Source organism: Polypterus senegalus, chromosome 1 (genome assembly GCF_016835505.1).
Source record: "Polypterus senegalus isolate Bchr_013 chromosome 1, ASM1683550v1, whole genome shotgun sequence".
NCBI lineage: Eukaryota > Metazoa > Chordata > Cladistia > Polypteriformes > Polypteridae > Polypterus > Polypterus senegalus.
Genome location: NC_053154.1, coordinates 259,991,264 through 260,003,476, shown reverse-complemented (window position 1 = coordinate 260,003,476; position 12,213 = coordinate 259,991,264). Strand labels below are relative to the sequence as shown.

The following is a 12,213-nucleotide window of genomic DNA, read 5'->3' as shown; positions in this document are numbered from 1 at the left end:
TCAATTAGTTTATAATATTCTATTATTCTCTTTATATTGTACTGTTATCATGCTGCCACCTTTACATGTGTGTTTTTTTCCAGTATTTTCCTGAATTTTATTCAATTAAATTCAATTATTATTTCAATTTGTTATTGTTTACCATTATATATATATATATATATACATATATATATACAGTATATATATAGTGATATATATACTACAGTATATATATATAGTGATATATACTACATATATATGTACATATATACATACACACACACTTCTGCATGTATAAGAATCTATTAGCAACAAAATTAATACGTTCTGAAATAATATTATTCTTTACTCTGTTGCTTATACTTTATCATATGACAGATGTGGAAATTTTCTTTTGTGGTTGAAAAGTGAGTGTTGCCTGCAAGAAAAGAACTAATTGAAATATTATTAGAAGGAAAACAGAAAAACATTTTTCTGTAAAACAGAAAATGTATTCATTAATATTTCTGTGTAAGTTCCTGGTTTTGTAGAGTACTGTACATAGCTTAGGTGTAACAGTAATTCTTGTGACTGGCTATGTGGTTAGAGTTAGAGCCAGGATCAAATAATTCCATAATAGTAGAGGACAGCAAGAATTGGATGCAATATTTACTAAGTACAGTACTGTTAATGTGATTGATATCTTTACTAAGTTAAAGCCCAGGAAAACATTTCATTTAGAAATAAATAAAACATTTAATACATCACATTAAATTAAATATTTATGTTGGCAAGGTTAATTCGTCATATTAAAATTCTTTACAGCTTTAGCGTTATCTTAAATGTTGGCAACCTTAATTAATATTTGTTCTAGACAGGGAAATAAGAGTATGCTTTGTTTAATTTATTATGAAACTGAACACCAGCTGCCTTGTTAACTTAATAGATTCATACTTTTCCACTTATTTATAATATTTACTTGTCAAGTTCATTTAGTCTTATCAATGTGATAACCAATGTTTTTGTTCTTTAGTGCACTGACCTCTGCTCTGTCATGAGTTCTTTTCTGTTTGTCGCAAAAGTATCCCTTCATAACTCTGCACCTATTTTAAATCTTTCTGATCTAACATTTTATGAAAACATTAAAAAAGGTTACAACAAAAGTTCTTGCCACTGAAAATGACTCAAATGCAAAAATTTTAATAGTGTGCAAACTCGGCTCTCTATTTAATAATAATAATATTTTTCCAATAACTGTTTTCCTGGTTTCAGAACATTTATCCTCTTGTAGCTCATAGCCTTTTCTGTTGGTGTCACCATATTATTTTGAACAAATAATAACTTACAAAAATGTTTTTATGATATATAATACATTTTAAACTTACACATGACCTGTCTCATGAGCTACTACAAATGCTGAGGAAAAGCCATCTTCATGATTTAAGGTGCAGCTTCTTAGGGGATGGCACATTCCTGTCACAGGAGCATAACCTGAGTGAGATACAAATATAGAAAATATTGATGAACACTGTAATTAATATCTGCTATGGAAGCAGACAATAAATTAACATGCACAGAGAATTCAATTTTATACATGCTTCCAAATCATTTTGAAATCAAATAGAAATTTAGAAATGCATAACTTTTCACAGTCAGGAATGGTACAAATGAACCCTATGATTATTGACAATGATAAATAAAGAGTTAGGAGAAAAAAGTTAATTTGTAAAATAAAAATCTGCATTACTTGTAGATGGGAACCATGGTGAGGTATGTATATCATTGTCATCAGATTTTTGAAGTGATGAGTCACAGCTACAACTTACAGTTTTTTCCAGCAACAGGTGCATCACTGTCAGTGTTCATTACTTTTTCAATGAATGTTTCCTGTAATGCACACTATGGATGATATAAATTTGGTGAAAGTATGAAGATCTAACATCACCTTTTTCTTCTTTTTAGTGAAGGGAAATACTGTATACAGTCTTTATCTGTAGGTTCATCCTCATTGAACAGCATTCCAGACTAAAGTCTGTGCCAAGCATTTGTTAATTGGATATATAGAATCCATAACACTACACTGTTTCTGCAAGACTTGAAGTTTTAATCCTCTGTTTACTGAATCATACAGTTAAAAAGACTTCACAATTGATCTTTATACAGTGGGAGCCACGTCAAACAGCCGCCTGGAGCATGACAGGTCCATGACAGGACCATGCACGATCCGTGCACGGAATGTGATCCCCCGCGATGACGCAGTTAACGATGCCCTGCCCCATAAATGTCCCCATGCGCTTTCTAAAAAGATGGTTGCAATGCTGTATAATCCCGCCAGATGGAGCATTGAATGCTTCAGTTAACTGCAGTGTCCAGGAAGCCCTATACCGTATCTTTAATATACTGTATAGGCAGTTCTTGTATTGTCAACATAGTTTCATAAATAGATGACGTGGTAAAAAAAACAACAACATACCGATTAATAAAACAGATTTGTTAAATCACTCAATACACAACCAATGAATATTATGCTATTTATTATTAAATAATGAATTAATAAAACTAGTTAGTAAAATATTTTTATTCTAGACTATAAGTGAAGAAAAAATAAAGCAAGTTACAGTAGCCGGTTGATACGACAGCTTGCGTGGTGCAATGCTAAGAACTGCTGATTTCCGATCCGTGCTATATAAAATCATCACATTCAAATATTAACAATTCCCACACACCCTTCCTACATTCACGACATGTGTACTTGTTGCAGTGTACACATCTCTCTGTGCTATGGTTCCTATTACACTGAATGAGCACCTGACATTGTACTTTCTTCCCTATATAAATAACATTCGAGTATAGCGCGTCTCCAAATAAATCACATTCGAGCTATAGCGCTCCAAATAAATCACATTTGAGTTATAGCGCGTTTTTATGTGAAAACAGCATTGTCAGATTTGGGGGGGTGGGTCGTGAACGCGACTGAGAGAATGGAACTGAATTTAAAAAAAAAAGCTAACCTTTACAATTATCATGCATTTACATATTCGTTTTCAAACAATATTGCATTATTATATAGGAGCTTCCCTGTCTGCCTATCATATAGTGCCTTTCCTTCCTACCTATCTATATATCTATCCCCTTAGCTGTTTTTTATATATCTATTATACAGTGCCTTCCCTGTTTATTTATATATCTAGTGCCTTCTCTGCCTGTCTGTCTGTCTGTCTGATTGCATATAGCGCTGAACTCACTGCTCTGTACTATTCTGTCCCCTGCATGTCCTGGAGTATAAAAGAAACAGCACCATACAGCAACATGTGCGAACTGGCAAGATCGGGGAAAAAACACGCGGTCACTGATTACAAACCGCAAGATGAATGAAAGAGACAATATATGTAAAACATCATCGCACTAATGCAATATTATTTGAAAGCGAATAGCGCCAGATCGGGTTTGAATATGCCCGATCTGACGCTGTTCTTTCAAATAATATTGCATGTACTGTGCGTTGAAACTGCTTCACTGAATAAGATGACTCCTTCTGTAACAGAATCAGCGTGTATTCAAACCCGATCTGACGCTGTTCGCTTTCAAATAATATTGCATGTACTTAACTATTTTAGAATAAAAACATACATTTGATTTCAGTCAGTCTGTAAGAGCCAGTGTACATTACGGAAGCGTATTAGGGCCACGGTGAAAAAAATATGGACACAGTGAAGAAAAAAAAAATCTAAATGTCGAGATTAAAGTCGACATGTTGACTTTATTCTCGACATTTCCACTTTATTGTCGCCAATTATGTCGAGATTAAAGTCGACATTTCCACTTTATTCTAATAGTTTATTTTGTCAGTAGAATGTCGCAAACTAAACTAAATCTTAAAATGAATGTTTAATTTACTAGATTTTTTTAAACCCCGTCATTAATTAATGTAGCACATTAAATGCTTTATATTAAGTGTTCCCGACCCAGTTAAGTTGTGTTTACACGGATTACTGTAGAAACGGAACACACGTGAAATGCGTGTATTCCAAATAATGATCTATTATTTCCACTCTAAAACTCCACTTCACTCCCAGATAATCAATCAAGGCATGAGCTGGGAGAAGTTTGTGCACGCTTCTAAGTCGGTGGGGGATGGAATAGCCGACTCGGAACCAGTGGTGCGCTGTCAGATCCGAAATCTCTGCATGACAGTCTCGCACCTTCTCTTTAAATTCTTGGGCAATTTGGCTTTGCCGTTTGTCCCACTCCAGTTCAATGTAACCCATGGGTCTCAATCACAAAATCAGCCAACACTGTAAACAGATGACACAACAAATTATATACTCTGAAACGTTCATTTGAACATTTAAAAATACAGTATATACAAAAACATAAATATAAAAACAATCAACTATTATTGTTAAAGTCAGTCTGCTGTTCAGGATCAAGTTTACGGGCTTCGCTTAACGTTGAAGCACTAACGCCAAAGTGCCACCGTGTGTGTGTGTGTGTGTGCGCGCCCGCATTCGTCAGGTTTGTCTGAGCTGGCTTTAACACAAACACATTTGCGCGCCAGCAGGACGAAAAAAAACATTTTAGCACCATCTAGTCGAGTCAGAAGACCGTGAGTTCGATCCTGCACCACTTTGTTTTGAGAAGTAAATTGCTCTTAGTCTTACTATTTTAGAATAAAAACATGCATTTGATTTCAGTGTGTAACAGTGTAATTTATGATACTTGTAAAGGTTAGTTTTTTTTTTATTCACTTTTCATTCTCTCAGTCGTGTTCAGGATCCTTCCCTACCCCCCCCATCTGAGAATGCTGTTTTCACATAAAGAAGCGCTGTAGCTCTGCAGTGTACTTGTGACTGCATTCTCGTACCAATGCTTGAACTGAAGTGCCTGCATGCAGTTTTCGTGGCATTACACGTCTATTTTTTTGAGCATGCCCATGTCGCTCAAACACAGGAACATATGTTGGTGTACAAGAATAAAAACAAGTGCACTTTTATTCTAGACTATAAGTGAAGAAAAAATAAAGCAAGTTACAGTAGCCGGTTGATACGACAGCTTGCGTGGTGCAATGCTAAGAATTGCTGATTTCCGATCCGTGCTGTATAAAATCATCACATTCAAATATTAACAATTTCCACACACCCTTCCTACATTCACGACATGTGTACTTGTTGCAGTGTACACATCTCTGTGCTATGATTCCTATTACACTGAATGAGCACCTGACATTGTACTTTCTTCCCTGTTTAAATAACATTCGAGTATAGCGCGTCTCCAAATAAATCACATTCGAGCTATAGCGCGTCTCCAAATAAATCACATTTGAGTTATAGCGCGTCTCCAAATAAATCACATTCGAGCTATAGCGCGTCTCCAAATAAATCACATTTGAGTTATCGTGAACGCGACTGAGAGAATGGAACTGAATTTAAAAAAAGCTAACCTTTACAATTATCATGCATTTACACTGGCTCTTACAGACTGACTGAAATCAAATGTATGTTTTTATTCTAAAATAGTTAAGTACATGCAATATTAGCGCCAGATCGGGTTTGAATACACGCTGTTACAGAAGGAGTCAGCTTATTCAGTGTAGCACTTTCAACGCATAGTACATGCATATTATTTGAAAGCGAACAGCGCCAGATCGGGCATATTCAAACCCGATCTGACGCTATTCGTTTTCAAATAATATTGCATTAGTGCGATGATGTTTTTACATATATTGTCTCTTTCATTCATCTTGCGGTTTGTAATCAGTGACCGCGTGTTTTTTCCCCGATCTTGCCAGTTTGCACATGTTGCTGTATGGTGCTGTTTCTTTTGTACTCCAGGACATGCAGAGGACAGAATAGTACAGAGCAGTAAGTTCAGCGCTATATGCAATCAGACAGACAGACAGGCAGAGAAGGCACTAGATATATAAATAAACAGGGAAGGCACTGTATAATAGATATATAAAAAACAGCTAAGGGGATAGATATATAGATAGGTAGGTAGGAAGGAAAGGCACTATATGATAGGCAGACAGGGAAGCTCCTATATAATAATATAATATAATGTTATAATTATAATAATAAAATATAATGTTAAAATCACGTGATTGCAACTCAGCGCAGCTAAATTGCTGGCGTGTGTTAACGTGTTCTTGAGAACAAAGCGCCATCTAGTGGTGGAACCAGGTAAATGAATAAATAGGGCATGAATGGGCGTGTTTACTGTGAAATCTTGACACGCCTTCTATCAGTAGAGGGAGGGGGGGATCACGGCGTGCATAGGGCAGCCGTACGCCATTCGCACACCATTCACACGGCCGCGGCTATTTGACGTGGCTCCATCTGTATATTGTACAATAACTTAGTCACAATCTTACATTAAATGTTACTTTGCAGGAAGGTAACATCTGAAAGCATTATTGTGTACAAGATGTTAAATAATGGTGTGTACAGAACAGTTGTGCAGGAGCATAAAATTTTGTAATTTTCTTTTTAATTCAGCTGGTCTGTAATGATCTCATACTGCTGGCACAAAGACTTCTACAGCTACAAGTGTATTCTCTTTTGCCTAATAAATTGCATACATTTGCATTCAGACATCTTGGATGTTGTCTCTTTCTAGTCACTGCAAGTTTTAACTGGCATGTGTCTGTACCACTGGTACAGCCAGGGACAGTCAAGCTCTCCTTGGTACCTGTTGGTAATCTCTCATCAGCCATTATAAAGATAATCTCGGATACTATTGTAATGCAATTTTCAACTGTTTCCTGATCAGCAGCAGCTTTTTCACCACAGATTTTTGAGACTCTATACCATAACTCTTTTTTGAATTTCTGCAGCTTATTAATGTCCACATTCACCTTCAATGTTCATTTCTTCATGGAATTTTTAGCTTATTTTTTTATTAACCTCTGGTCATCGCTGTTAATGTAAAACTTCAACAACTTGTTTTTCTGTTTCTTTATATGATGAATAATGGTTGCTCTCACAACGTATTTTAAATGTCATATTGACACATCATGATCAAGCTTCTGCAATATTATTACCTTCTATGCTATTGATTATATGAGAGGAGAAACACTTCTCATTGTTATAAACAGTTGTATTTCACTTAACCTTTAACTGTGATAATGATTTTTAAACATTATACAAACAAAAATATCAGCATAAGAGAAGCATGCATGACTCATAAAGCACAAATGATACCCCAGACTAGCAAAAGGCAGTCTTGTCAGAGGCCTCTAAATGAAATGTGAATACACTTCAATCAAAGCATGTATGCATAGTATAAGATTAAGTTACTATTCAGACTTTTGGGCCTGTGTTTATCTTTATGTATTGGTATTTTTTAAACAATGTGCTGGCTTTGGGCCTTGATTACATTAGCTACTGATTATAATTTATTATAAATATGAATAAATTTTTTCATGATTTTGTGTTCTTCACTTGTATCTTTTCTATAGTTCATGCATGGAGGAGGATGCTAGCATCATAAGAGTTATTTCTAACTATTCTGCACAATTTCTGCATTGAAGAACATTAAAAATAAAATGTTTATATTTTTCTGTCAAATTATTCAGAGTTGTTTGTGATTGTGACATAATAATCAAAACATGTAGCCCTTTAATATATTCATTCTAAACCATACTCTAAAAGTCTCTAAAAAGGACTGTGCTTATGAAAACAAATGTAAAATCGCAGCATCTACAATAATTAAGCAAACAAAATAGTAACAAAATGATGTAATTGTATTAACAAATAAAATTAATGTAAAATAAGAACTTAATATTATTCAAGTAACCCTAACTGAACTCACCACCTAAGGTGTGGCACTAAAATCTCTTGCAAAAACATCTGATCTACAACCACACCTTTGTGATTTGTCTCTATTGGATCTTAACTTTGTAGATGAAATGCTTGAAAAAGGTTTTTGTTTTCAACAGGTTCTCCCATACTTTGGTCCATATATTTCTACAGTTATTCAAAAACCTGTTATGCTAGATACAGATGAGATTAATTATTAAAAATAGTAATGGAGGGGGAGACTCTTCTGCCATAAATGCAGCTACTACTTTGAGCCGTAAGAGCGTGTATGAGGACCACAACATGAAACTTCCTGAAGGATTACAAAAACGCATCATGTTAAATGCATTAAGGGCTGGTATTGAAAAAATCTACTGTCTTGACCAAGAATCATCAAAAAACTGTTAGCAAAATTCTGAAACATGAAAACATTGTAAATTTAACACATCAAAATCTTAAGAGAGCTGATTGCAATTTTGAACGCTGTAAGAAACGCAGTGTTGGGTTTTAGAGTGTCGCCCTTGTGACATTATGACAGAAATGTAGTGTCATAGCAAAGAAATCTCAAAATAGTGATACCTGTTAGAAAAAAAAGATACAGTAAACATAAAACAAACTGTCAATGAAACTCTAAGATGCTTAAGAGAAAAGGTAATTGTAAAAAGAACTTAGTGATATTTTCTGAAGCAAATAACCTCTAGAAAAAATTACATTTGTATAAGAAAAAGCATAATGTGAATAAAAAAATTCCTAAAGTAACCTATCTAAAAGGGTAAAAATCTAAACAAACTGAAAAAGGCAGATTGCTTCTGTCATTGACTGAGGGAATACACATGCCCACTAAATAAATGTTTGTGGCACCAACTGGGTCATCTCTTTTAATGCCTAAACAGTTTGCCAAAAAAACAGGTGCACAGTGACACAATAAAATACAAAATAAAAGTAGGCTATAAGGAAAATCAAGGATCTGTTAAGTGGTCACAAGGTCAGGTTGGAGCTCCGTCAGGTAGTCTGCTCTTCCTGAAATGAGACAACCCCGTCCAGAAGCACATTGACTTTATATTGCCGGACCAGAAAGTGCAGAGTCAGTTTCTCTGAGCTGTGGGTGGAAGAAGACATTACCATCAGAGACAGTGCCCCTTATTCAAGATACCTACATATTATTGATTTACCTCGCTATTTGCACAGTAGCACAATGACAAACCCTTTAAGAAAACTTTTGCTGTCTCATGGTAATGGCTGGAAATGACCTGCTGTCACCAGAATTATCTGGAAATAAATTCTTTTGCCATTTGAATTCCTGGTTGCTGAAAAATTAAACAATCATGATTTTGTCCTAAGGTGCTCCTATGTCCTAAAGATATATGAACAATAACAAAACATCTGGAACTCGGGTATTTGAGATAGTGAAATTGTTGAAACCACCTCTTTGAAAATCCAAAAGATGTTGAACGTCTACTGCTGCAAGTATTTTTTGGTAGAAATTATAAGTTCTGGCTAACTGTCATTTTAAACTTTATCTTGAGAATGTGATCGCTTTTCATGTTCTTGAAACCAGGGTGATAAGATATGGTAAAATTACTGAAAAGAAATTACCATATAGTCTAACAATCATTCAGTTGCTTAACAGAGTATAGTTTAAATTTATACAGTCTGTAGCACATAAATGGGTATTGAACCCCTTCATAGCAATGCCTTTATTCTGATAAGGTTGTTGAAACATGGAGTCAAAAACATGGCAAAATGGTGTAAGGCCTCCAAAATTAGCCAGAAAAACAAAAGAATAATGAATAAATCCATATAAGGAAAGGAAAAAACCTTGACTGTAACATAACAATGGCTAGAATAATGGTTAATGATTTCAGAGTATAAACAATATAGTTCTCTTTTTTTAGCCTTTTTAAGACAAAGGCACAGGAATGTAGTTTTCCTGTATCAGTAAAATGTTGTGACAGGACTCCCCTTACTACAGAACTGGACTCTGTTGTCTGAGCATAGGAATAATTGTGAAAAGACCCTTTAACTAAGTGAGTAGGTCTTATGTTTCTGAAATTCAACATTTATTATGAGATTTTTTGGTTAATGCAGTGGTAAGGTAAACTGCAATGCTGCAGGGATTTTTAATGAACTATACTAATTAACAAAACCAAAAAATCTCTGCACTTGATTAACACTATCTGGAATTATTCAATTAAAAATTGCTGAAACTTATGTTTGGTTCATACTAGGAGCCTTTCAAGAAATTCTTAAACCCAGGAACATAACATATCTTTATGGAATTTTGCATTTTTCAAGTATAGCAGACAAGTGATTAGCTGATAATCGTGACAGCGCCTCTTGAAATCTAAATGTCATCAATATAAACTAAAACATTAATTTCCAAAAGTTCTCTAAAGCTATTGTTAAAGTTTAGAAAAATTGTCAGTGTATTTGCAAGCCCATACGACAAAACTTCATAATAGCCACTCATTCCCTGCAGAATTTATGATTAGGTTACATGCACTAGTCAGATCTAATTTAGTAAAAACTACTGACTTAACTGAGCAAGGAAGAAACTAATGGAAATATAGGTAGTTATTGTCAAGTAGATATTGCTGCAGCCTGCAGTAAAATGAGCAGATCTGTAGGGAAAAATGTCAATCAAATTCCACATCAGTGAATCATGTTGTCATTAATGCAGGACTTCAACGAATCATGTTGTTGCAAGTACACATCAATCAAATTTTAATTGATCCAATTATTAGCAATCTGAGGTTGTCTATCAGATTTAACCTCAACCAAAGTCTTTGCATGTTTCTGTTTGTGTTCCCACCTGCTTCCCGGGTTTGCCTCCCTAGAGATTTGTTTTTTCTCTTTACAAAATGGAGTTAAGTTTGCTTCGAGTGTAAAATGATTTAAAAATCTGCAAATTAATTTTTAAGTGTGTTTTTATAATTTTGCATTGCAGGTATTTGTTTGCACTTTGGTTTGTATATGAGTATATGAGTGCCCTACTGGTTCCATACTGGGCACCGATATCCAGGGCCGCTGCCATCTAGCATCCTAGGGAAAAGAGGAGTCCCCAACAACATCTTCTGGTGGGCTGTCCATGCATTCACTCCTTCCTTTCTCTTGGTCAGGATGCCCATCTGTCTGCTTGGAGCCTCCCGTCCAGGTAAGGAACCATCCCCTTCTCTGGTTGGGATGCCCGTCCAACCCCTGTGGCATCTACACCATCTAGTACCAGAGCTATGATGACTTTAAAGTACCAAACTGCTGTATTTACTGTACATGTCCAGCAGGCTGTTGTATGTAGAAATGTTTCATCAAAATGGTATGACAATTATGAAGATCCTAAAGTTCAGCAGGTAATGTCCCATGTAGAGGATGAAGAACTAATAGATGTCCTCTACAACTACCTGGATGGAGTGCTTTCAAGAGCTGTAGGCACTTTTGAAAGGACATACAGAGTCAATAACATTCTGGATGTGTTAATAACACAGGTTATTTTTTCCACACTAAATCTTTAATGAGTATATAAATTGTCTGTAAGAACAATGTCTTCTCTGTTTGTATGTTTGTGATAGCCTCTTATTAAAGCTCTGGAAAAAGTTAAGAGGATTTCTCTAACAGAGGCAGAGGACATGTTTATGGATGGCCTACTATACACGGAGTAGTATGTCATGTGAAACAAACATGTTCTTTCTTTTTATTTTCAGCACTATTCTGTTAAACAGAATACATTTTAATTGTAGAGAATTTAGATAAGAATATAAACTGACTAAATGTAAATGTAAGTATATACTATATGTTTAAAGTGAAATATTAAGTAACAATTAGTAGAACACTTTAACAATTGATCAAAGCCAATTTCAGAATGTGTCATGTTGGATGTATTTATTCTAAATATTACAAGGGCCATAGTTGTGCTTTCAAAAGATTAATACAAAGGTCTTTTTGTCTAATTTGTGTAGAAATTTTGCTTTTACACTTGAGTGTTGTGTGTGTGTGTTTTTAAAAGTGAGAGACAAGGTTTCAAGATACTTGTGTTGCAAAAGATGAAAGCACAAGGACAGCATCTGTGAAACATTTGAACCTGGGATTCAATTTCAACCCCCAACTCCATAAACAGACCTATCTTCTTATTTGTCTTTTGCCTTTTACAATTGTTATTTCTGAGTGTTATAAAATTAATAAAATGATTGATTTAAATAATAAAAGGACACCTTTATCTGTCAATGCCTATGACCCTTGATTAAGTTCTATATATTTGAAATTGTTAGTGTATCTCTTTTCAGCTTGATGATGTCACTTGCATATTTTTGTTTAAAAATTTCACAATTGAATTGTACAATGTTATTCATTTTTATGCATTACATACAAACATGTTTATCCACTTTATGTTTTTCTTTAATTTATAAATATATTGTGTATAATATATGAGTGGACATGCCACAGTTTTAATGATTCAGCTTAT

General features: G+C 34.7%; 1 protein-coding gene across 4 annotated transcripts in view; it reads right to left on the bottom strand.

Annotated features, from left to right (window-relative positions):
* LOC120541319 (A disintegrin and metalloproteinase with thrombospondin motifs 3) overlaps positions 1–12,213 on the bottom strand; it is a 325,004-nt gene that overhangs the window by 83,422 nt on the left and 229,369 nt on the right. For all 4 annotated transcript variants that reach the window (XM_039772826.1, XM_039772833.1, XM_039772841.1 and 1 more), the window contains one exon: positions 1,347–1,452. In XM_039772826.1, the coding sequence (XP_039628760.1) occupies positions 1,347–1,452 (106 nt within the window). The remainder of the gene's footprint in view (positions 1–1,346; positions 1,453–12,213) is intronic.